The 27,061-nt window shown below is 38.1% G+C and overlaps 1 protein-coding gene across 2 annotated transcripts in view; it reads left to right on the forward strand.

Annotated features, from left to right (window-relative positions):
* MED23 (mediator complex subunit 23) overlaps positions 1–16,753 on the forward strand; it is a 36,280-nt gene extending 19,527 nt beyond the window's left edge. For both annotated transcript variants that reach the window (XM_064649466.1, XM_064649467.1), the window contains 15 exons: positions 77–219; positions 753–927; positions 2,229–2,392; positions 3,505–3,629; positions 4,110–4,315; positions 5,242–5,422; positions 6,929–7,099; positions 8,227–8,443; positions 9,269–9,505; positions 10,889–11,054; positions 12,030–12,102; positions 13,277–13,491; positions 14,025–14,145; positions 14,847–14,978; positions 15,642–16,753. In XM_064649466.1, coding sequence (XP_064505536.1) covers positions 77–219; positions 753–927; positions 2,229–2,392; positions 3,505–3,629; positions 4,110–4,315; positions 5,242–5,422; positions 6,929–7,099; positions 8,227–8,443; positions 9,269–9,505; positions 10,889–11,054; positions 12,030–12,102; positions 13,277–13,491; positions 14,025–14,145; positions 14,847–14,978; positions 15,642–15,815 — 2,500 coding nt within the window. In that variant the 3' untranslated portion in view covers positions 15,816–16,753. The remainder of the gene's footprint in view (positions 1–76; positions 220–752; positions 928–2,228; positions 2,393–3,504; positions 3,630–4,109; positions 4,316–5,241; positions 5,423–6,928; positions 7,100–8,226; positions 8,444–9,268; positions 9,506–10,888; positions 11,055–12,029; positions 12,103–13,276; positions 13,492–14,024; positions 14,146–14,846; positions 14,979–15,641) is intronic.
* Positions 16,754–27,061: the final 10,308 nt, after the last annotated feature.

Genomic DNA, 27,061 nt, shown 5'->3' on the forward strand with positions numbered 1-27,061 from the left:
CTGTTAATTAGTTAATAAATTTCTTAAATTTCAAGTCCATATTTTTGATCGAAAAACACTTTCTCTCTTTCCTCAGTCTAATTCATAGCATAGCTACAAGGGTGATTAAGTTGGCCCATGCAAAATCTAGTGTGGCCTTGGCTCCTGCTCTTGTGGAAACCTATAGTCGCCTTTTGGTTTATATGGAAATAGAATCCTTGGGCATCAAAGGCTTTATCAGTAAGAAAGAAAACCTTTTTTTTCCCCCCTTCCTTTTTTAAGTAGTATTTTCTTTTAATGGCAACTAGAGACCATAATAAAACTGAAAATATAATGATGCAGCTTATATAAATTATTTTAATATAATAGAAATTGTAAAAGTTGTCTTAGTGCTGCAGTAAATTTCAGATGAATGTGCTGCTGTCCATTTATGCCATCACTTGTATGGTCAAGACCTTCCTAGTTATGCTGCATTGTGCAAAAACATGCTTAATGGAAAATTGTAAGCAAAGTTACCTAATTAGATACACGGGATACTTAATCGCCCTCATTAAAATAATTTGCATGTCTGCTGTATATGTTAATTCAAAAAATTATTAAGCTCTATACATTTACAGCATCTTCAGACAGCACTTGCACACATGCTCTTTGGAGGTAGTACATTTTTCAAATCAAATATCTGACTTGCAGCCTAATAACACCAGTGTGCTCTATAGTTGTATTTCAAAGTGTGATCCATTCTAAAACTTACTTAACAAATTTTTTTTCATAAGGTCAGCTCCTGCCAACAGTGTTCAAATCTCACGCATGGGGAATTTTGCATACTCTGCTAGAAATGTTTAGCTATCGGATGCATCACATCCAGCCTCATTACAGAGTCCAGCTCCTCAGCCATCTTCATTCCTTGGCTGCTGTGCCACAGACTAATCAGAACCAGCTTCATCTGTGGTGAGTGACGTTTGCCATATTTAGCCATAATCCCGTGAGAACTGTGCTTAAACGGGACATGAGTACTTCCATCAAGGTGTGTGTCTTATATCAGCGTAAACAATGCATAAAACAGTGGCTAATTTAAATACACAAAAGATGGAAAACCTGGTTAGAGAAGCTCTAGAGTGGTTATGGAGATAATTCCAGGGAAAAGCTTTAAGAGTAACTTACTGTTAACAAAGCTGAAGAGTATGAGATTCGGTTTCTATGTAGAATCTGGGGTTTATTGTAGAAAAGTTGTAGAAAATAGTGTCCATTCACTCTCAGAGTACAATAAATCTTGTAGGAGTATGTGAGACAGAGCAACTTCATTATTATCAGTTCATACCCAGAAAATCTTAATTACACAGTGAATTCATAGAGTCATAGAATGGTTTGGGTTGGAAGGGACCTTTAAGATTATGTAGTTCCAATTCTTCTGCCATGGGCAGAGACACCTTCCACTGGACCAGGATTCTCAGTTTCTTAGTCCAAATTCAAATTGCCCAGTTGCGTATCCTTTATCAAGCATAAAAAAACCAAATTAAAACAAGTTTCTCCTTAAATTCAAGGTCTTGCTCTCTTTATTCACCTCACTCTTGTTTAGTCATCTTAATCTGAAATACAAATGTTAGTCACTTTTAATAAGCACTGCATGCAACAAAAATGGAATAAACTTATCTATGGCTTTGGTATTTCAAAGACACAATGTTATAAAAGTCTTTTCAATTACTTCAAACTACCTGGTGTGAAAAGTGCTTCCATCTAAAGCACTGGAAATAAAAGTACTTTTAATCAAAAGCTGTACTTCCTCAACTTCCTCATTTCTTTAATAAGGACAATTTAGTGCTGTCTGCTTCAAGGTGGTAGTTAGCTTTGAAGCTTCCTATGCATTATTCATGCCTTTTTATTCTGGCTTTGCATATATTTATTCATCTGTGTACCCTTCTTTAGATGAAGATGTGCAAAAGGTAACAGTGAGGGGGCTCTAAATTGGAGAGACTTCAGGCTCTTTTTCAGGGGCTCTGCAGCTGGAGTTTTCACTAAATCTACTTTTGAGTGCTTTATTTAAAAATCAAGTACTGAAATAGTTGATAACAAATTTATTAAACAGCAGAAAAAGCAAACTTTTCAAAACGATTAAGAACATAATTTTCAAAACAGATCTTTTTGGATTTGTATTATTTGAAGCAGAAAATGGAGGAAAAATAGGTGGTTTTGGAACCTTAGAAGCAGTAGTAGAAACATGATTTGCTAACTGGACTGTTTCCTTCTTTCAGTGTTGAGAGCACTGCTCTAAGGCTAATCACAGCTTTGGGCAGCTCGGAAGTCCAACCGCAGTTCACACGGTTCCTCAGTGATCCCAAAACAGTTCTTTCAGGAGAATCAGAAGAACTCAACAGGGCTTTGATCTTAACTCTAGCAAGGGCAACACATGTGACAGGTAATAGCAGTACATCCAAGTAAAAGCTGTGGTCAAGCCATTTCTCTAAAATACTATTCAATAGAATATCATGGAAATGATCTAGCCATAAAACATATTCCATGCACTTCTGGTTTTGAAAGAAGTGTAATCTTAACTTCTAGCTACTTTTATTTAGGCAAGAAGCTGTTATTAAAGCTGTAGTGAAATCAGACGTTGTTTAAAAGTTTACACAGAGGTACCATATGACTGGGGTTTGGGTTTTTTTTACTGACTTATTTTTAGGTTCATTATTTTAAATTTAAATATTTGGATTGATTACTTATACATGCCATTTAGAAAAAAAACCATAGAATATTCACAGCAACTGTACTGCTCATGTGGAAGCCTCTGCAGCTTACATTTAAGAAAAAGTAGTGTGTGTTTTGAGTTTCCTTTCTTGGGGAAGGGAGAAGGGGAAGCTTCTGTGGTGTGTTTTAATGTTTTAACAATGTGCAATGACATGGATCAGGTTTTTGTTAGCTTTGACGGGTTAGCTCTCTCCTTTTTTATGATTCTAGTCTAGAGAGTTGCTGGAGAGTTAGAACAACTGATTCACAAAGACTGGTAGAGGTGATTTGAAAGGAAAAGGACTTCTTTGTGGGTTTTTTGTTTGTTTTTTTTAACCATTTCTGAACCTTTAATGAAATCAACACAAGGGTTGGAGGAATGAGGCTTCTGTTTTATTTCTACTTAATTGGGACAGGTGCTTCTGAGAAGCCTTTTTAAAGCAATATAAAATCTCATCTGGCAACTTCATCATCATTATCTTCCTCAGGATTTTTGAAAAAAATTTAATCAGTTAATCAGCAGAAACTTATCTTACTGCCATTACAGGAAATTAAATATAAAATGTTAAAATCATGATTGCTTTATTTCTAGCTCAAAACCTAAAAATAATTTTCTTATTGTTAATAGCATAAGAAAGGTAATATCCAGGTGGTTCTGTAGAGTAAATAAGAGTCAAAGAAAAGGGCTGGGAGAAGTTGGACAAAATGGAAACTGAGTTAAACTAGCAAAGCTTTGATGGATATGATGACAAAAGGAATACCAATAAGAAATGTTTTTTCTAATATCATTGATCCATTTTCTAGATTTTTTCACAGGTTCTGATTCAATTCAGGGAACTTGGTGCAAGGACATACTGCAGACTATCATGAGTTTTACTCCACATAACTGGGCATCACATACACTAAGCTGTTTTCCAGCTCCTCTGCAGGTAATAGTTTAAAACTGATGATTTTACAACTGGAAACACAGTGAACTTACCCTCTTAACAACATCCTTTGCCTTTTGTGAGTTGGTGGGATTCTTCCCCTGTCTAGACTGCATTAATCTCAAGTCCCTGAAGAATGCAGCATGATTGTGACATTGCTATTTCTTCAGAAAAGCATTAGCTTCCCCTGGAGTATTCTTAGGCTATATTTGGTCAACTGATACTTCTGGTGCAAGGCAAATCAGATGTTTTAAAAATTAAAAAAAATAAAATAAAAAGTTGGAGAAGCCTTTTTTTCTATGGCAGTTTGTCATGTTAGTGATGAAACAGTCACTGTTATGTCACAGTGAAATAACAACCCTACCTAATAGGTTGTATTGTAAAAGGAAGTAAGAACTCGTAAGAAAGTAAGAACTCTTAAAGTTTACCTGTTCAAATATTGTTCTATAGGCTCTCAGTCACAGCAAAGCCTACTTTTTTCAGGTGTTCTTCAAGCAGAATAATGTACCTCAGGAAAGCCGTTTTAACCTGAAGAAGAATGTGGAAGAAGAATACCGAAAGTGGAAGTCTATGACCAATGAAAATGACATAATCACACACTTTTCTGCTCAAGGTTCATCCCCGCTTTTTCTTTGTCTCCTATGGAAGATGCTGTTAGACACTGATCACATTAATCAAATTGGCTTCAGGTGAGCTTAAAAGACATGCTGTTTCAAATTTATTACAGCAGCATTCCCAGTTCTGAGGACACAGGCCTTCTGCAGTAACAGCTTGATTTTTTTAAATTCATTCAGAGCATGCAGAGCATGAAAAAAGAGAGTGGAGCTAGGTACTAGCCAGCATACTGTAATAATTGTGCAGTGTTTAAGATTGGTCTGCAATGCATATTTTTCCTGGTGAGAAACAAGGATATGATGTGTTTGAACTAATCAGTTTACTTATAATAGCAGTGTTTCACACAATCTTAAATAGTAAACAAAATATAACACATTTATTTATAATTTATGCATGGATAAAGGCCAAGTATTTTTTTAAAAAACAAATGTTGGGTTAAGATGAAAATTCATTATGGAAGTAGTAATCCTATGGTTTTTTTATTTGTTCTTGGTAGTAACAGCATCAGTTCCAGTTGTGAAAAGGATATTTATTTCTTTTCAATCCTTGTTAGGTCTGTTGAAACAGTATTTATGATAGCATGTGTTACTCTTCAGTGCATTGAGGAAATAGCATAATAATGCTATGGCTGTATTAAAGTGCATACCGTGGAAAAATGAAGTTTTGTTTCAGAAGATTGTCCTAAGAGGTGTATAACTAAAATTGCATAAGTAAAGCATGGGTTCTGGGCAGAATACTGCAGATGAAATTGGTGAACTTGAAGCATTTCTCCTGATTAGTATTCAGACTTTGGAATTCTGTTGTTTGGGTTTTTTTGCTTTGCTTTGGGGTTTTCTTCAATTAATTTAGTAAAGGGAGGGAGTTTTGTCTTTTTTTTTTTTAATAAGACAACTGTGTTAAAACCCACTAATGTGTATCAAGTAGACCAGTTAAAAATATATTAATAACTGTAACAACTTCTTGTTGCCTTTTTTTTTTCTTTCTTTGTCTTCCCTGCTAGAGTGTTAGAAAGAATTGGGGCCAGAGCTCTGGTGGCACATGTCAGAACATTTGCAGATTTCTTGGTGTATGAATTCTCTACCTCTGCAGGAGGCCAGCAGCTCAATAAATGCATTGAGATTCTCAATGACATGGTGTGGAAATACAATATTGTAACGCTGGATAGGTTGATACTGTGTTTGGTAAGTATTGCTTCAGAAGATAAGATGACAGTTCTTCATGCAGTCTGCTTTCTGATTCACTTTCATAGGAGCAATCTTTTTAAAAATGCGTTGGTCTTAAATACTAGTTGCTAAACCAATAATCAAGTAAAATAATAGATTACTTCTTTAAGCAGTGTAAAATTTCAAGTCTTGTAGTTCTCTGAGCCTTCAGGAAAAGCATTTCTTGGTTATTTAGCGGCAACCATTGAACTAGTGTTACTAAGTGCCGTGATTAGTGATTTGGGTCTCTGACCTCAGAGCTGTGCAGTTATTTAGGCTCTGCAGGGGGATCTGGACAGGCTGGATCAATGGGCTGAGGCCAGTTGTCTGAGGTTTCAGCAAGGCAAAGTGCCAGGTCCTGCTCTTGGGTCACAACAACCCCGTGCAGCGGTACAGGCAGTTCTGAGCCACTCACTACAAGACAGACACTGAGGTGCTGAAACAAGTCCAGAGAAGAGCAATGGAGGTGGTGAAGGGACTGGAGCACATGTCTTATGAGGAGCAGCTGAGGGAGCTGGGGCTGTTTAGCCTGGAGAAAAGGGACCTTATTGCTCTCTACAACCACCTGAAAGGAGATTGTAGCCAGGCAGGGGGCGGTGTCTTTTTGCAAGTGACAAGCAATAGGACAAGATGAAACAGCATCAAGTTGTGCTAGGAGAGGTTTAGATTGGATATTAGGAAAAATAAGGGGGTCAAACATTGGGATAGGCTGCCCAGGGATGTGGTTGAGTCACCATACCTGGAGGTATTCAAAAAGCTTGTAGATGTGGCACTGATGGTTTAGTGGTGGGCTTGGCAGTGCTGGGTTAATGGTTGGACTCAATGATCTTAAAGGTCTTTTCCACCCTAAATGATTCTATGATCCTGTGATTTCTGAAGAAAGGTAGAAGGGATATGGCATGCCATGATTAAGAAACAAATGGAAAATCTTGTAGCCATTAGTATATGCTTTGTTTAGAATTCAGCCTGTTTCATCATAAGGGAGAAATGATGTTCTGTATTTTTTCATGTTAGCCTAAAAATAAAGCAGTATTTTCCCAGAGAGAACTAGATTTTCATTCAGTAATAATGCTTTATGTATAATTTAAAACCTCATCTTAATGTAAAACTGTTTGTTTGAATTCTAGTTTGGTTTTCAAACTCAAGTCCAAACATATCAGAGTGGCCAAAGTTTGAAGCAATCTCACCTTCATTGTCATTAATTGGTTATTTTCAATAAGAGAACTGGCAGATAAAAGAGAGCTACAATTGTTAGAGAAAGTGCTATCACTAGGGAGTTTTAAGACTTTCTGCCTGTGGAATAAAGAATGGGATGAGGATTGAATCTATTGAAAAATAGAGTTGAAAGACCATATGCTCAGTGTGAATTTGTGTGTGGATGTACCTACTGTGGCTAGGAAATGTGACTGCTGCAATGTTTAGGGGCTATAAAGCAGACAGCAGTGTCAACTGTAATTTCATATTGTCTGATCCATTTTGTTTCAGGCTATGCGTAGTCATGAAGGAAATGAAGCTCAAGTCTGTTACTTCATAATTCAATTACTCTTATTGAAGCCTAATGATTTCAGAAACAGAGTGAGTGACTTTGTGAAGGAGAATTCTCCAGAACACTGGCTGCAGAATGACTGGCATACAAAGCACATGAGTTACCACAAGGTATCAAAGTTAATAGCATTCTTTTATTGTAATACTTTCTGTGGATGTGAGATCAGCCATCACTTACAGGTCAGCTTGATCAGTTTTTGGAGTTACCTAGTAAGCTGTAATTTGTTTAGGCTAGTGTGAAAATAATAAATTACTATATGTAATAACTTTAAAATTATAAAACAGTAATATTCAAAGAAAGAAACAGCTTAAGAATTGCTTGGAAGTTCATTCTTGCTTATCTAACTCAAATGATTTTAAAATCTTAGTTTTACTGAAATTCATTTAGAACAGTTTTTATGCATCAGGGAGAAGGTATTTCTTTCTAGTGTTTCATGACTATACCAATATTTAAACCTATGTTTTCTTCTAATTATTAAAGCTTCTTCAATCTTTTGTGTGGCACGAACATGATAGCCTGATACGTTAGGGAAGAAAATTGCTGAGCTTTTAATGCTGCTATAACTGTACTGGCTTCTGCTGGCTAGAAAAGGATGTATCAATGGACTGTTCTGTCAAAAACGAAATGAACACTGAGATGGAACAGATACAAGCAAACTCTCATGTAACTTAACACATGCCATCTAGTTCTGCTCCAGAAGCTATTTGGTCTATATTAGCCCTCTGCCTTAGCCATACAGTGTTTTAACAGGTAAAAACGTCATAAGCTCAGTAGTACCCATCTGTTATTTGTGTGCACTCCAGTTCATTCCCAGGGAACTTATTCCATGCATATTATTTCTGGTGTTGTAATTCAGTATATGATGCAGAAAATTTCAGTAGTGCTGATTTCCCCCAGGTTTCCTCTTGAAGTACTTAACAAAGGACAGTTAAGTGCTGGCTGCTTCCAGTTTTGTCTTGATATGCTTAGTGTTCTCTTATGCCCATTCTGAGTGGTGGTGAAATTTTGTTTTGCGTTTTGTTTTTTTTTTAAGTTGTTATCTACTAGTCTAATAACTGATTTCAGTCAGAGTTGAATTTTCTTCAGTAAGCTTTACAGTGAAATCATCACGTTGAATTCAAATGTGATAAAAAGAGGATTATGAAGTGTCTTTTTTAAAGCAATATAGATGCTGAATGTTTAATCCATTGCTTCTAGGGAAAGAGATTTAGATTTTGTTGGATTTCTTTCCCTCCAGAAATATCCTGAAAAACTTTATTTCGAGGGCTTGGCAGAGCAAGTCAATCCACCAGTTCAGATCCAGCCCCAGTACTTACCAATTTATTTTGGAAATGTATGCCTGCGCTTTCTGCCAGTGTTTGATATTGTAATTCATAGATTTCTGGAACTGCTTCCAGTGTCTAAATCACTAGAAACTTTATTGGATCATCTGGGAGGTTTATACAAGTTTCATGGTAAGTTATCCATGAATACACACAGATATATTCTTGTTGCAGTCATTCTATTCTCCTTCATCTCCTTCACTCATAATTTTCATGTACTAGCACAGCAGTGTTTTATTCCTTTCATATTCTGTAAACCCTGTGTACATTTATACAGAGAGGTATATTCCCTGTTTAGTGAATTTCAGCTTACTAACAGTGAACTTGCTTTAAATCAAGTATCTCTTGCTAATTCATGCTTCCTTCACACCTTTCCCTTTCATTCCCTTCTAGCATTAAGTACTTGGACTGATGTCCTAACAAACTTTCTGTTACCAAGACCAAAACAATTGAAAAGCAGTTCCTCTCTCTATCCTTACTTAAGATTCAAATAACTTTACCTGATTTTATTGATGCTTTAATAACTACACTGTTATTATAAGGTCTTTTTTTATAGATATTGTTGCTATGTTATGCTCAGACAATTTACAATGTTCTTTCTTTACTGTGATTCATGCCTGAATCCTTCCTATTTTATATGAAGAGATGATTTAGTTGGTTTGTTTACAAATATATTAATATTATCATTAATATGTGAACTGTTAGTAATACTGATCTTTTTTGTTCCATTTCTTTTGTTCTGCAAACACATTAAAGTATGTACAAGACAAAGGAAGATCGGTTTTTTAGAGTATATTGAAATAAAGAACATGAATCAGTTCCATATGTGCTGCTCTTAAATACAAACAACTTAGTCTTGTATAGCTCTTGGTTTTAGTTTTATATTTGCCACCATAAACATAGAGTGATGCTAGAAATTATTTCTGGTTTTTGCTGTTTCCATTTTCTTCTTGGCAGACCGACCAGTGACTTACCTGTACAACACTCTTCACTATTATGAGGGGCATCTCAGAGAGCGCACAAACCTCAAGAGAAAACTTGTTCATGCCATAATTGGCTCTCTCAAAGATAATCGCCCGCTGGGCTGGTGCCTAAGTGATACTTACCTCAAATGTGCTATGAATCCCCGAGAAGAAAATCCATGGGTTCCTGATGACACTTACTATTGCAAGCTCATTGGAAGACTGGTAGACAATATCCTTCTGAAAGTTTGCTTTAAGTCAGCTATGACAATTTTTTGTAGCTTCATTTCATCAAAATATAAAGTTCAATTCCTGTCAGTTCAGATGTGAAATAAAGGTTGGAGTCATTATTTAGCTGCATATATCAGTCTAAATTCATATTAGATTACTTCCATGTACCTTATTATTCTACACAAGGACTGTGTTGCCCTAGTAAACATCTTGAAAGATACGGGGAAAACAAAGTACAGTACAACTATATAAATATTTCACTGTTAAAAGCATCACATGGAAATACAATTACTGATGTTTATGCATTCTGAATTGACTTCTAATTGCCACAAAAAAATAAGCTTGGTGCAAAGCATAAGTATTTAAAAAAATTGCCTAAAATGAGCTTGCTGTTTTCCAATGCCATTATCAGTATTACTAAGAATGAAATATTGGAAGCAGTGACACATTTAAGATAGTATATAACTAGCTGTGTCTAGTTGAAGCTTGATATATGTGCTGTTAAAGACTGCTGAGAATCTGTTTTTTAAGAAGGAAAAGCTAGAAGTTATTTAACACAAACCTATGTTTTCTTAATTGCTGCCTGTTATTAATTTTTGCCATTATGACTAGAGCTGATGTTAAGTTCTATGGGAATAGCTGGCAAACTAGAGAACAGCACTACTGGGATCTCCCTGGACTTTGGCTTCTTTCTGGAGCAGCTTTACAAGAGTTGACCAATTTTGGGGATTTTATGTATTCCTTCATTTCTTTTCCTGAACTTCCCTTTCTTTGATATCTAATTTGAAAGAAGTTTATTTGGTCTCTCCAAAGAAAGCTAAAAACATAAACCTCTGCTTTTATGCAAATGTTAACCGTGTTTAGAAACTCTTCTGTATGTAGTTCAACTAAGTCTTGTTTGGGAAAGTGGAATATTTTCAGAGATAAGCAGGTGGTCCTTTTACATAAAGTACATAAAGAAGTCTGATAGAGGATCTTACAGAGAGGCAAATTAATGGTTTCTGATTATGCAGAATAGAAAATCCCTGTTATTTTCATTTTTTCATCTTGGAAGCAGAGAGTGAATGAGGTGGTTGGTGTTGATTTTTTCCACCTGTTAACTGGGGAACTTTATCCTTTGCATGGCCTTGTGTGTGTAATATATTTATAGCTATGTATTCATGCAGTCCTTCAGTGGTTGAATATCAGTATCTCATATTGATACTTTTGTTCTTTATCTCTTATTTTTTATGAAGTGCGGTTGTTCTACTTATTTCAGTAACCTTCAGTTCAATTTAGTATGTGGTATATGCATTGGTTTTGTTTTTTGTTTTTTTTTTTTCAATCAGTGTGCTGCTTATAGTAGTCTGTGTTGGGTAGGGTTTTTTTCCTTAATCATTGTCACCTATGGCAGGCAAATCACCTGGTCCATTTCCAAATTGTGACTGGAGATTCAATGAGTTTCCTAACCCAGCTGCCCATGCTCTGCACGTTACCTGTGTTGAGCTTATGGCTCTGGCTGTTCCAGGGAAGGAGGTGGGCAATGCTCTACTGAATGTTGTGCTGAAGAGGTATGTTGGCTCTCTGAAACAGTTTCCTGCAATATATCATACATAATTAGAGATTGCCAAGGTAGTCCATGATACTAATTTTTTTTTTTTTTAAATTGTTAATGAAGTGTACATAGGTTAAGTTTTATATGTATAAAGCATTTTTGGATGACAAACAAGGCTACAGGGGTCAAGCAGAAAAATCACGTGTTAGATTGCTGTAGTGGATTGTGTGTGCTTCAGGAACAGTTGACTTGGCATGATGCCCATAAAAGTTAGAGGGAAGACCTCACCCAGATGAAGGTCTTATCCTTTGGGTTCAGAAGCAGAGACTGGAAAAAGTGTGTTGTTCTTTCAGCTATGCTGAAAGGAGGACATTTCATCAGTTAACATCACAGTATCTTTGAATGCAAAGAAAGGGGCAAGAAGCATTGGCAGAACTTTGAATCCTCCAGATGCTAATGTAAATCAGAGGTATTTTGAAACAGTGGTGTGCCAAGGCTAGCCTTTTGCCATGATGCATTAAATTTGACCCATAGCTCTGTTTCTTGCTCAACCACTGTGAAAAGTACTGTAATGAAAGAAAGGACCTAGTATTCTTGTAGTCATTCAGTTGACACCTTTGAGCAATGACAGACTGAAATGATTCGGATTTGGCCTCATTCAGCTTAGTAATATTTTATTGTTAGCTCTGTTTTGGACACTTGGAGGGAAGGAGTCAATAAAGGAACAAACAAACCTTAAGCACTAAAGCTTAAGGAAGAAAGATTGTAGACCTTGAAGGAAACCTGCTACTAATGCAAAACGTGCCCAAACAAAGTTTTGCACACAACATCACAGTAGCATTTATATCATCTTCTGACTTTTCTAAATACCTGTTTATGTTTTTATAGGTCTCTCAGCTAGAGAAATACTCTTTGCCTTTAGATGCACGAGAAACACAAATTGCAATTGTGTATTTTCAGAGCTTTCATTTTCTCTTTTCTTTATCTCTAGTCAGCCCCTGGTACCAAGAGAGAACATCACAGCTTGGATGAATGCAATTGGACTAATTATCACAGCCTTACCAGTGAGTCAATATGTTGTATTTTAAAATAAAAAATATCTTCTTCCATGAAAGGTTTATCATCTTCCTAGATTATGCTGTAAAAACTTATAGCTAACATCTGTAGATTCCACAAAGAGCTAGTCAGAAGGCTGTGTGCGTGTTTGAGAAACATCTACTCCTCCAGCATGGAAAAATTGACCATTTTTTTGGTTTTTCTTTTAATTTTTGGGGCTAGGATGAAAAGAAGTAAATCACTTCTATTTAAATATATAGCTAAATGCCGTGTGTGTAGTATTGAGAACTGGAGCAATGTAATAAGAAAATCTATAAGGGTTCTGATGCCAAGCTATTTTTTTATTAATACCTGCATTTTCACATCCTGTAGTTCTTAAACCATGTAATGAGATGTGCCTAAGATTGCAAAAGGAAACGTGTGCAGTACTATAGTTCATGTATCATTAGGAACTTTGATCTTCTGAATATCATGACTCTTGATACCTGACCAAGACTACACGATCTTGTGTACCTCTTGCTTATATGTGCCACAACTATCCTTTCCTTGTGACTTCTCTTCTGCAATAAAATGGCTCCTCTTCTTGGAAAGAAGCCAACATGGATTTAATCCTTATTATTTTTTTTTTTTTATTATTCCTGTTCCCTCTCCTTGCATCTTCATCTATAGTCTTTGCCTTTTGTTATTCCTGTTTTCATATTGTTTTTTTGGTCTGTTTGTGCCTGCACTCAGAAGACTAGAAAATTCTCAGTCCCCTTCCATTAAGGTTTTTTGCCTCTGCTTTGCTTCTTTTGGAGACCTTTATAATAGCTGATTAAACAATTAAATTCATTAGATGTGTCTTGATTGTACCACACTCTTGAATGTGCCATACCTGCTAACACAGATGCTTTCTGTAGTGTGCTGCTTCAGTTTTCATCTTTGTCAGATGTGGTTATAAACTACCACGTTGTTTATAACATTTATATATATACACATTTTAGAAATGCAATAATAGTAGAAAGAGCTGAGGAAACATCTTAGATAGTGTTCTTAGTGTTCTTTTTAGAAGCAATTCTGACTTTTTTGTTTGGGTTGTTTGGTTTTTTGGTTGTTTGGTTTTTTTCTTGTGCATGTGGTTTTTTTGTTTGTTTGGGATTTTTTTTGATTGTTTTATTTTGTTTTGTGGTTTTTTTCCCCCAGGAGCCATACTGGATTGTTCTCCATGATTGCATTGTGAATGTTATCAACAGTCCCAGCTTGACATCAGAGACAGAGTGGGTTGGTTACCCATTCCAGCTGTTTGACTTCACGGCATGTCACCAGTCTTATTCTGAGATGAGCTGTAGCTACACTTTGGCCTTGGCACATGCTGTCTGGCATCATTCTAGCATTGGACAGCTCTCTCTCATTCCTAAGTAGGTGTAATGATATTTGATCAATAATTTGTCTTTTGAATTCCTTACTTATTGTAGATGGCAAAGCTCTACCTGAGAGCCCTTACACCAGCAGATAAATATGTACAGGAGAGCTCTGAAATTCTCCAGATGGGTCACAAGTTTTTTCCAGCTCCCTCTTCCACTGACATAACTCCTGTTGTCTGTGGGCTTCAAGACTATCATATAAAGTGTGACTGTCTTTAATGAGCCTTTTTTATCCTCATTAGCTTTTATGTTTTTATTAATTTGAATTTTTCTGAAAGTATTAACTGTAGCATATTCCCAAAGCATCAACTGTAACAGTAAATGTTATTCTTAATTCTAGAGCATCCCTGAAATAACTAATGTTTGAAATAACTAATATTTGTGGAGTTACACTGCTTTTTCTAAAAGAAAGGCCTAAATCTGTGAGAGAGAATGTGATGTTTTGGCTAGAATTTAGGGCAGGAGAAGGAAGAAAAAAACCCAAAATAAGCAAAAGCTGAAGTAGTAAATGTCTTGACATACTGCAGGTTCCTCACAGAATCATTGATACCCATAGTGAAAACAGAGTTCCAGTTGCTCTACGTTTACCACCTTGTTGGTCCTTTTCTGCAACGGTTCCAGCAGGAGAGGACACGATGCATGATAGAGGTAAAGAGTAGCTTGTGGTCTACTTTATATGGTACATATTATTTTAGCTTTGCAATTATATTACAAAGCAGAATATGGTCAAAATCTTTAATAAATATTTGCAATTAAATTCTCTATGAATTAAACAGTAATTGGAAGAATCTGAATTGCTGAGTTGGTATTCACCCTACCCAGTTAACTGAAATCTTATTGGATAAAACACCTAGAACTTTTTTTTTAAACAAGGAAAGAAATACAGCCCAAAAAATATCAAGCAATATGTGCTTTCTTTGGCTCTCAAACTGCATGCAAAATATGCATCAGACTTACTGCCTGTTTTAAAAACCCTGTGCATTGGAAGGAAGTGTGCAAGAGCTGAATTGTGAGGATGGAGGTACATAAGCTGTTTCTTACATTCATGTCAGTGTGAATAAGGGTAGGAGAGGAGAAAAGAGACAGAGCTGGCCAGTAGGCAGATGACCTGAAAAGTGTCATATTGCAAACACTCTTCTAGAAAGAAAAGCTTAACTTGAGAATCATTTAGTTAAGCATAATGGGATGACTTAGATCTGCCCATTTGTCCTTGTAAGAAAATGAATTGATAGGAATCGTAGATACCTGAAAAGCAGTACACATTTATTATACTGTTTAACTGTATTTCTACTCTGAAGCATTTTAAAAATTATTTTCATTTGGGCTGTTCTTTGTGTCCGTGGAAACAGATTGGAGTGGCGTTTTATGAAATGCTCCTGAATGCAGATCGGTACAGCTCCCACCTGAACTACATGGATCCTATATGTGATTTTTTGTATCATATGAAGTATATGTTTACAGGTGATAGTGTGAAAGACCAAGTAAGTAAACAGTAGATATTGATACATTATTAATCTTTCTTCCCATATAGTAACTTAACCTTTTTATAAATTGTTTTCATAGGTAGCAGTACATCAAATTGCTTAACAGTTGACTAGATCTCTATAGACAAATTAGGAAGTTGGTGCACTTCTACTAACTTAAAAGTTTCAAATGCAGTAGACTAGGTATCTCAGATTCCAAGATTAATTTATGTAGTCCAAAATTTAAAATACAGCCTTAGGGTGCTTTAAATACTATTATTAAAACAATTGCTAGAAATAAAGCTATTGGATGTTTCATAACATTTCCTCATTTCATTGTATATCTTCTAAGTTTTTACGTAATTTCTGATTAATTAATGTATCTTCACATGTTACAAAAGCAGGACTGCATCCACATCCACATTCAGGGAAAAATCAATTGTGTTACTTGTTTTACAGAGCTTTGGTGTCTAACTGTTACAGCAGGGAGGGTTTTTTTAAGGTTAGTTGTCAGAAGAGGTCCAAAAGTTAGCATGATTAATAAAATATTAATGTAAATAACTCTATTTACTATATATTTTTCCATTTTTTGTTGTGCTGATGTGATGTTTGTGTACAGTAGTGACACATAAAAATACTCCTGTTTTTTACCGAATGCTTTTTTTTTTTTTTTTATAACAGGTTGAGAAAATAATTTGTAATTTAAGACCAGCTTTGAAACTTCGGTTACGCTTCATAACACACATCAGCAAAATGGAATCAGCTGCTGTTGCACAACCACCTCTCAGTAATGGGTCACCAGCACAACAGCCCAGCCAAGTGCCTGTCAATGTTGCTTTGCCAGTAACCCAGTAAAATGAAGTGTTTGGCTGACCTTGATGTGAAGGCTTCCTTCTGTTACTGACCAAGGTGAAACCTCATCTGATCTGAAATCTTATGTGCTTTATAAAAGGAAAGAGAACCATGTGCAGATTTCTGCTTTGATTTCTTTTGCGTCATGAAGCTGCCTATCACTGTGCGTGTCAGTCTTCTTAGCTCTTTATGCTAGACAGTAGATGAGGTCTGTGTTGCCTTTCTCTGAAATCACTGAATAACAATTCTCTGCAAACAAACACATGGACTTCTGAAGAGCTTACCATATCCTGCTCCCTATCTGAGATTGAGTCATGTGGATTTTTCCTTTTTTCTGCCTGTAATAAGAAAGGACACTCAGTGTGTGTAACCTGGTAAAAAATGGCCTTTTAAAATTTGAGTTCTGCCTTATTTTCTATTTTTTAGTCTAGCAGAAGAATTTAAATTCTTTTTGTCTTTTGGGCAGACAATTTAAGCCCTTATACATAAACACTCCTAGACAGAGATTGCCTCAATTTTATTGAGTTAATTATGACATCTTTACAAAGACTAGGAATGAACCTTTGAAAATATTTGTAAATTTTGTACATATAGATTACATTAAACACACAAGCAATGGATTTGATCTAGTGTCAGTTACTAGACTGTTAGGTTACAGCCCAGAGGCTGTCTCTAATGAATCTATTGGAAGTCTGCATATTCAGTTCCAGCTGCACTGGTTCATATTTGATGTTTCCTATTTGGAGGAGGGTGTAGTTTTTATTAAGTCAATCAGATGAATTTTTTTGATCTTACTGTATTTTGGATTTGTATAATATTCTACTGTAAGGTTTATGTGTACTGGGCTCAGCAGGTTTTGATAACAGAATTGAAAGGCTCAATGTTTTGTAAATACTCATCTTTTTGGACAAATTTTTAATTAAAAAAACTTTAAAATTCCATTTTAGTATTTTTAAGCGTATTTATTTTCCATACCTGTTACCTTAAAAATAAGTATTGACCATAGCAAGTATACTTCCATGTTCCAGGTTCTCTGTCAGCTGTACATTAATGACAGTTTTAACCTGTTACAAATAGAGTCCAGATTGGTAAGCTCAGGTCTGATTTATATCTCTCTGTAAAAATTTAAGTTACAAAAAGGAGCTGTTGATTTAATGGGTGGAAGGTTTTTTTTCTGCTGTCATTTGTATTGTAATTGGATCCTAAATTCTGCCAAGTGTATTTGAGTAGTGGAACTGTGAGTGCTCTTTAATGAATTTGTAGTCTGACAGGAAAACACATTTGCCTATGTTTGCTGTATCCTGGCAGCTGGTCACAAGTGGTGTTCCCAGGCTCAGTGCTGAGGCCAGTCCTGCGTAGTATCTTTATCACTAATCTGGACAAGTGGATTGAGGGCACCCTCAGTCAGTTTGCTGACAACACCAAGTTTGGTTGGAGTGTTGATCTTCCGGAGGGCAGGAAGGCTTTGCAGAAGGATCTGGACACGCTGGATGGATGGTCTGAAGCCAGTGGTATGAGTTCAATAAGGCCGAGTGTGGGGTCCTGCACTTGGATCACAGCAACCCCATGCAAGTGCTGCAGGCTCAGGGAGGAGTGGCTGGAAAGATGCTCTACAGAAAAGGGCCTGGGGGTGCTGGTCAACAGCCAACTGAACATGAGCCAGCAGTGTGCCCAGGTGGCTGAGAAGGCCAATGGCATTCTGGCTTGTATCAAAAATGAAGTGGCCAGCAGTACTCGGTAGGATATTAGGATACAAGTGTGCCAGTAGTACTCAGCACTGGTGAGGCTGCACCTTGAATTCTGTGTTCAGTTCTGGGCCCCTCACTACAAGGAAGACATTGACATGCTGGAACGTGTCCAGAGAAGGGCAGTGGAGCTGGTGGAGGGTCTGGAGCACAAGTCCTATGAGGAGAGGCTGAGAGAGCTGGAGTTGTTTAACCTGGAGAAAAGGAGGCTCAGGGTAGACCTTATTGCTCTCTACACCACCTGAAAAGAGGTTGTACCCAGGTGGGGGTCAGTCTCTTCTCCCAAGTAACAAGTGAAAGGACAAGAGGAAATAGCCTCAAGTTGTGCCAGAGGAGGTTTAGATTTGATACTAGGAAAAATTCCTTCACTGAAGGGTTGTTCATGCATTGAAATACACTGCCTAGGGAGGACGTTGAATCACCTCTAGAAGTGTTCAACAAGCATGTGGATGTGGCACTTGGAGGTACGGTTTAGTGGTGAACACAGAAGTGCTTGGTCAAAGGTTATACTCGATGATCTTGAAGGTCTTTTCACCCCTGAATGCTTCTATGATTCTGTGTTTGGTTTTGAACGTCCTATATTCCATTCTGGAGCCAAGTCACTCTAATGCCATTAGACTTGATTTTGATAACAAGATGAACATAGTTGATCTCCAAAAATCCAGTGAACTGTTCTGTACAGGCCTTCCCATAGGCTTTCTGGGCAGACCTGAGATGCAATATTATGGTTGTGGGTCTGCAAATTTCTGTCAACAGTGAGACTTCCTTTCTTCCTAAACAGTTTTTGGAGCACATTAATAGAAAAGCGTGTAGAAAGTGTGTTTCATGGCTGTTCTGCATGTGTGTTCTGAGCATCTTTCTGAATTGTCTTATTTGATATTGAAATAATTTTGGTGCTTTATGTGGGACCCAGAGTATCCCTTTTAATATTCAAACTAGCACCTGTTTTCAGTCACTGGGATTTTGGGCAGTATTGGGGAAGTTGAATAGCTGTCTTCAGAAACCAATTATGAAAGCTGTTGGAATTCTTTAAAGCTCCCTCATTCCACTTTGTGTCCTTGCCAAATGTACAGTTATGTTAAGAACCTGACTCTGGTGCACCAGTCTGGCACTATGTGGATGGGATTTGCCTCAGGTGAACTGGCACTGGCAAATCATCAAAAAAGCTGTGTTTCATCAGTACTGGACTACATTTGAACTTTGACTTATAGCTTAAAGGATGTACATCCCACTAACAGTGCTATGAATCAGGACCCTTGCTTACCTAGTAGGATTAGTGATTTACATGTTTTACGTGTTAAAAAATGCAAAGGGAAGACTGTCTCTTCCTCTCAACATGCGTGTACTCTTTCTCTGCAAAACTCACCAGGTTTCTGAAGGTGCTCGCTAGTTGGAACAAGGTGTCTCTTTAGCAATAATCTACATTTGCATCTTCAGCAATACTAGTCTAAAAATTAATCCTTAATAATTCTTGCTTTCAGTTAAATGTCTTGCCATTTAAAACCCACCTAACCAAATTCACTTTCTAAAGTGCTAGCACAGCGAAACAAAATTCCAGTGTAATTTCAGAAGTGTTTGTAATTGGTTATGGCTGTCATATGGTTGGTTTTTAAAATTCCATATTGTGTTTGTCAGTCCGCTGGAACTCAAAGTAGTTGTGAGTAGTGAGGGGTAACATAAATCTGAGGTTTAGGTTTTGGCTTTTGTTTTTTTGTTTTGTATTCCAAATCATAGGTAGCCAGTATGAAATAGACACAATCATACCAGTCTTCCTTCACCTCATCTGACTCTCATGTAGCATATTGATTAAGAAAGATTTGAACAGTCTTTTCTAGTATGACTGACTGAGTCAGTAGATTCCTAAACCTAAAAAACCCAGATTTAGATTAGGGAAGATTTGAATTCTCTTTTTTAGCCACCAGAGGGAGATTTCTTCAAGAAATTTAATCTGATTGCAGTTGATTGTGAGTATAATGCAACATACTGAACACTCAGATCTTCCTTGGAACTACCAACATTTCGATCCAAGATTTGACAACTTAGAGGCCGTATTACACTGTTATCCTTGATGTTTGAAACATGTTTTGTTTGTCTTCCTCATAAATTTACCGGAGGACTCCACAGAGCTATGGGATTTGCAAAATCTTCCAAACAAATACAAAGATTTTTAGTCTTTTAAATGTGTCAGATTATTTTTTTTAAAAGCATTGATTAATGCAACAGCTACCAGAGCCAGAGTTGATGACAGATTTTTATACCTGATCACCTAAAAAAAAAAAAAAGGCAATAGATGACGGCCTTATGATTTTTAGCACTAAGACTTTTTAGGACATAAAAGGATATTTGTGGCTTGGCAGGCTGTACCTGAAATTGTGCAGCCTTTTCTGAAGTGAACCAAACAATGGATAATATCATTGTAAATGGTTGCTTTGGCTGTTGAATTAACTTTCTTGTGACTCTCCACAAGATGAGTTTACCCCCGCCACACTTGTTGTAAGTAATCTTACAATAATGAATGAACAGCTGAATAAAATGTCTACGTGAGATTTAACTAGCAGTACCTTCTGCAACTCTAAAAGGCGGTGAATGTTTTTGGCTTTCCCTGTGCATTTCTTCCTTCAGCAAATAAAAGTGCAGTAGGGCATGAACTTCTTTGTCTAGTTTAGGATCCAGAAATCCAACATGGAGAGGTTCCCATCCAGCTCCCTTGTCTCTTCACTTGCACATCTGCTGTGAGCCATGATCAGAGAGATACCACTGTGCTTCTGCATCCTTTCTTCTAATCTTTTCTATCAAAAGAAAGATTCTTTTTTCTTTTTTCTTTTTTTTGGTGGGGTGTCTTTTTTTCCTTTTTCTTTCTCTTTCCTGTATGACTGTTCTATATAAGGTTTCATGAACTGTGTTGCTGTCCAGGTCTGGTCCTTCACCTCATTAGTGTTTCACACAGAAACCTTCTATGACTTGATGGTGTGCATCTGATGTCAGATTTAATAGGAGTGAGTTGTTTTAAAGGTAAGTGGGCACCTTCTAATATTTTTCTGCTGAAACGTGAGGGAATCCTCTGTCCTGGTGAGAGGAACGCAGTGGGTTTCTGTCAGCCATCAAAGGCAGAGGATTTTTAGTTCTGCCACAACCCCAAGCAGGCCCAGGCTGCTTTATAGTTTAACTTTTAATTAAAAAGCTGAAAAGCCCTTGCACCTAATTGCCCCCACATCAGTGCTGCATGAGAAATTCTTAAGGAACCCAGATGCCTTTGAAGCATAAAGCTGAGCTGCATGAGGAAGGAGAGACCGAGGGAGGCCATGCAGGCACAGGAAGAAACCCCAACATGAAATAGTTCCTAGATATATAATTTGCACATTGTGCAGGGCTCTAATCATGTTGTTGTTCTAGAAACAAATTGAAAGTTTGATGTTCCAGATTTACGGTGAGGCTCTGTTGATTTTCACTCATGAGAAGAGCTTTGTAGACTAATGTAAAGCTTTGGGCCAGATTTGTTTATTGAAGATTTGGGAGGGTGATATTTGTGTTTGGAAAGTGAAAGCAGAAAACACTGGTGCAATAACAAATTACAGTTGGCTGACATTGGGATTCAAGAAAGAAATGTGGAAAAAACCAAATAATTTCTCTGTGGTAAACCTGCTGCTTTTTATTAGAGGTAGGACCTACCTGGGGACTGAAACACAGCTGTGGGACTGTAGGCCCAGAAATGCAAGGTGATCCTCGTTTGCTGTGGGCTGAGCCAAGTTAAATCAGCCTGCACATCCAGAAGAGCATAGTCGCTCTCAGATTTCTTCATCACATGTATGAACCAAGTTTCATATGCTTCATATTTTTATGGTCTGCATGAGTATGGATTTTGGACACACCTCTCCTTAACGCATGTCTCCGTAATGTTGGGGACCTGGGAGGGAATGTTGTTCCATCTGTGATGCTGGAAGGGGATAGGCTAAGACTTGCATTGCATTCCCTGGAAAATGTGGGATAAAACAAGCTGCAGATGATGTCACGCTTGGATTAGCTGTTACAGCATTTGTTCTTCCTCTCCAGTACTGGACATAAGGCACAAGGCAGATGAATGAGACTGAACGGGTTGTTTGGTTGGTATTGCATTAAAGAAGCAATTGGGAGTGCAAGCAATGTTGGGGTCCTTCTGGAGCCAGAGGAGAGATGGCTTCAAGCCTCTAGGGTTTGGTTCTTGCTCTGAAGTGGCCTCTGGGAAGGAGCCTGCCACTCCCCATTTACTGCTCCTTGAGTCAAGGAAGATCGGCTGGCCAAGCTGGGTGCAGGATGTTGGGTTGTGTGATTACCATCCACATGGTAACATGTCCAAGAGATCACTAGGTATTATATCCCATCAGTACATCTCTGCTGAACTCTTTTTATCATGTAGTTTAACATGTTCTGATGGGATATAATACCTAGTGATCTCTTGGACATGTTAAATACAACAAGATAAACAAGGAGAGGACATATGAGTGTTGGTAAGTTATGAGACTCACATCATTATAAACAGATGAGTGATGGCTACAAACAGCGAAAAATGAGCAGAGAGAAAGCAGTCTGACAGTCCTCTATAACATTGGCACTGAGATACAAGTCCTGCAGGGGCCTATTCCATGCTAATTTGAAGAATGTATTTGTCATGGCATCAACAGCAGGTATGTTTAAAATTAGTAAAGTTCCACTGAAAGGTGTATAAAATACAACTGACATGTTCATTGTGAAATGACAGCATAGCATTATCTGTATGATTGAAGTTGAAAAATTCAGTGTTGATTCTCACTGCAGCTATAACTGAGGCATGCCCTTATTTAATAAATATGTCAAAGTATAGAGCACAAAACCAGGTCCTGAGTGAACCAGTCCCTTGCACTGAAGAACTTACAACCTATAAATGAAGGTGTGCAGAAAGAGAAAAATTGTGTAGTTGAGGAAGAAAAAAATTGTTGAGTTTTCTTATTAGCATATCAGTTTTCCTGTGAGTGCTGCAAAAGCAGGATGCATGTGTGATATCTTTGAATGAATTTATGGAGGTGTTTGGCAAATGGAGAAGAACCTTAAGAAGTGAGGATGCGATAAACATGGGAAAGGAAAACTGTTAGTGTTCTCTGAAGGGCTGTGAGGTTGAATTCTCTAAGAAAATCGTCATAGGCTCCTTCCTTTCTTGATGCTGTTTCTAAGGTATAATTTAGCAGAAAGGAGTCCTGGCTGTAGCTAATCTTTTCTGTTGCTTTTTGTATTATTAAGCCCTTGCTGAACTAGCCTTGAAGGGCCCTTGCAGAAGTAAATCCCCTATTTTTCTGTTGCCTTTCTTTAAAAGGTGATGAAATGACTAGGGGGAGTGTAGATTGACTCCATGCATGAGAGACAGATTGTCATCTGCTGTCAGCAGACATGTAGCCTCTTAAGCAGCAGCAATGGATAGAAAGGGGAAAGACAATGTATCCTCTCTACCACTGAAGAATTAGCATTATTGTGTGAGTGAAAGCCATGTTAAACTACATGATAAAAAGAGTTCAGCAACAGCATTGTCTTCCACTTCTCCCTTCCTACCTATTCTGTTTGTTTGTGCCTCTAGTGACTTCCCTCCTCCTTAATTGCAGAACTGCCCTGTGAAAATAAAAATGACACTTCCCTTCTGAGAGTGGATCCTGTCTAGGAGCTCTCATGGGAGAGGCTGAGTGAGAACCAGGGCCTGGGGGAATATCAGCATCATGAGCATCTCCCGGTCTCCATGCTGCAGGAGATGCAGCTTGTGGTAAACATGATGCAACCTGTGGTGAACGTGCTCGTGGAGGGCTACCAGCATGAAGTCCTAAGTGTAGAACCGGTATGTTTGGGCTACTTAGTAGCTTTTGAAGTAGATTGGGGATGGGGGAAAGCCCTGTGAGGTTGGAAAGGAAGATGGGTGTGTGGTGCTGATCTAAGCCACAGCACAGGCTGTTGTTGCCGGTTGAATTGCAAAGGACCAAGCCCACGCTGGTAACAGGTTGCTAGGCCTGCATGCACCCACACTTTGGAAGTGCAGGTCACATATCAGCCACGTCACCTCCTCTTCTTTAATGGCTTTGTGCCTGTTTTCCTTATGAGAGCTCAGCTGGAGAATCAGATTTTTCCAGCAAAGTGCCTTTTTCAGAGATGTTGAGTGCAAGCACCAGGAACAGCTGAAATCAGAGTCCTTACAGTCTCTTTCCTACCTATGATTTCAGATTAAAACCTGTGATGCCTTGGAAGTACCATAGCCCTCCTGAGGACAGGACAGGATGGAGAGGATTTCACCTCTCCTGCTACCTCCTGGATGATGGACCATTTCCTGCTTGTTCCTCAGAGGGCCCTGACTGTGGGTACAGGGAAGAGTGTGCTGAGACCTCACACATTGCAGGTCAAGCTGAATTTCAACAGCTCACAACAGAGGCTTTTCTGAGCCTTCCACCTCTAGAATGGAGCAACCGAGGGAAGCCTGAACAGCATCCAGACTTTGCCTTATGGTCTGGAGTCCCATGGGCCTCAAATTTAAATGGCAAAATCACTGTATGTGCTGTATCTAGTTCAAGAGGTAGCCTCAAATAAGTTTATTTTATTATGTTAAGGTAGATGTGTGCCAATCTCCACTCTTTGATTGGAGAATTTTAAACTCTCTTTACTCATTAGGACAAATAAAACTCCCACACTACAGATGGGAGAGAACAGCCACCATATTAATTTCATTTTAATGTCCTCTTTTTTCTTAATAAAAAGGGCATCTTCCAATATTTAGATTCAGTTTTACACATTTTAATAGCTGGGTTTGAGCTCTGCAAGGTTTGGAGTTTGGAGAAATAAGCCAAAAGAGAGAGGTGAGATGAGACACTGCTGAGGGGCTCAGTCATCCTGAACAGTGGACAAAATTAACTTCTGATTTTCCCCAGTCATCCACCGTGTTAAGTTCAAAACAAAGACAACAAATGTCAATTCTGAAAGAAACATTTATGAAAACTCCTTTTCCTCCCACTAGAAAAAGATGTGGCTAAGACATTTTCCACAAAGCTCTGAGTTTTTGCTCAAAAAGAACGAACAGCCTTGAAGAAAGGTCACAGTCTGTGGCAACTTCATGATTTGCAGCCTCACATGCTCTAAGAAAAAGTGTTTCTAGATTGGTCTGACAAAAGCTGGAGATGCTGTTTGCCTATTACTTTTCAAAGAGGAGCTCCCATTCCTCTGGCTCATGGCTTCGACTTGGCACTCATTATGACACCTGCAACAGAATTGAAGTTGCTGTAAGGAGGAATTTGTTTTTCTTTCCGTCCACAGGAAAAACAAAAGCACAAATCCAGCAGCAGTAGTTACTGCTTTCTTGTCCTTGCAAGTGATATCTTGCAAGTTAGTAGTTGTTTTACTGTTCTCTTAGACTGTTTTGCAGTCTGTCATATCACTAAAATGCCTCTTCAGTAATTTTTGAGAAATGCACGTCTCCATGACATGCAATTCTGGGCAGCACTCTAGAGTATCTTTGAGGGAAGAAAGCTTTCACAGAATGTGATTCATGTTGCTATTTATAATTTAGGTCAAATCATTTTTTCTCTTTTTCCTTTTTGTTTTCCCCAGCAGCTTAATTTTACTGTAGGCTGAGGCATTTGCTTTAATAAGATGGATAACCCTTGACAGATAAGAACTCTGTCACCTCTGCACTCTGGGAACTATTTCAAATTCCCTTTGAGATTTCCTTGGGGTTTTTTAAACCTTTTTTTTTTTTTACTCAGCATTTTCTGAAGGAAAAGGCACACAAAAGCAAGGCCAGAGGATTTTCATGATTCCCTACAGTATTGCTACATTTCAGAGAAAAATTTCTGTACTCCAGTACTTGCGAGAAGCTCTGCCCCAGGCGTGAGGCACAATTGGGCAAGCACACTCTGGGAGGGCTCTGCAGAGTGGGGACACCTGACACGTTTTTTATGCCTGCTTTCCTGGGCTTCCCCACATTCAGCTCTTGCACCCCTGACCTTCTCCTCTCTCATGCAGTGAACAACTGGAGAGACTTCAGACCAGCCCTCGAAGTGTGGCCCTGTCATGCATGAGCCACTGCAATGCAGTTTCTTGGTTTTCCACAGGCTCCATGTTGGCATTATCCCACTTCTTCACTTTACCATGCTCCCACTCTCACTTCTGTCATCGCTGCTTTCCTTTGCAGAACCTCAGTAGCCACCAGCCACAAATTCCACTGGATTCAGCCTCTTCCAGCTCTGAACTCCTCACCTCTGCAAGAATGTGAAGCAGCCATGTTGCAAATGGAAGTAATCATTTGTTGAAGACAGGATTTTTTGTCCTTAAAAGAGAGCAAGAGAAATTATAATAATCCAGACAATAATAAGCACATTAACTATAATTTTTCATTATTATTTTCAGAGGAAGTGTAAAAATCCCTTGAGAATTCAGGAAAATGCAATGAACCATATATGCCATGCAGCTTCGATAGAAACTATTTATTTAGGGTTTTTTTTCTCTCAATCACCGTAACATGTGAGTAGGATTAGGATATTTGCCACCTTGCAAAGGAATGTCACTATTTAATTTTATTTTCCATAGCTTTCTAAGAAATGGGCTATCACAAGAGCTATGGCAACAGTCCAACCTCCCAGACTGCAAAGAGTTTTAGTGAGCATGTTGATCGTGCTCTCGCCATTCTCACATGCAGTTTGGGCCACCTCTTTCTTCTCTTCAGAATGAGTGCTCCTGCCAAAATGAAAATAATAGGGTGCTCTAATTATATTCTCTTTTTCTCTCAGTGTATGAAATTAACACTCAAGAAGATGTTGGCTTGATAACATTTCCAGCCAGTGTGCAAGCAGAACCTGCAGCACTGCAAGCTGTGAAACAGATTTCTATATACACATCCTGGTCTGGGCCTTATTTACTTTGGAAACTGTATGCAGTGTGTTTAAGCTGTCCTGCACAGGAGGTTTTTCTAGTGTTGTATCTATCCCTTAGGATAGTCTTTGCTCTGGGCACCTTCCCAATGTTTTGGCTCATGTAAAAAAGTCTTGAAATGGAGAAGGTGCTCAGTGTGTTTCTTCAGATCCTCTGTCAAACTTCAGTGAAGTTCAGGGGAATCTTGATATCACTTCACTGGGATCTAGATCTGGGATTTGGCCGCCTTCTCCAACTGGCACAGACACCCCAGCCACCAGGTTTGCCTGATGGCAAACACAATCGAGTGAGCGCCCAAAGCAGGTTATGTGACACAAATGTTTGATTTAAAGCTTTTCAGGTGTGCATCACGTGACCCTTAAACATTTAACTTGTGTGTCTATATACCTATTTCTTTCAGATTAAGGTGTTGGAACATATGGTATTTAGCTAACTGGAAGAAAATACAGGAAGGATAGTTGTATGAAATAAAAACAGAGATGGTCCTCTAGAGCATATGCAATGCTTAAGTGGCATCCTGTCTCACCCCTGTCAGAGAAAAGAAAGCCCTTTGAAGTGGATGGGGGACCATAAAAATCTAATTTTTGTGATCTGTCA

Source organism: Pseudopipra pipra, chromosome 3 (assembly GCF_036250125.1).
Source record: "Pseudopipra pipra isolate bDixPip1 chromosome 3, bDixPip1.hap1, whole genome shotgun sequence".
Taxonomy (NCBI): domain Eukaryota; kingdom Metazoa; phylum Chordata; class Aves; order Passeriformes; family Pipridae; genus Pseudopipra; species Pseudopipra pipra.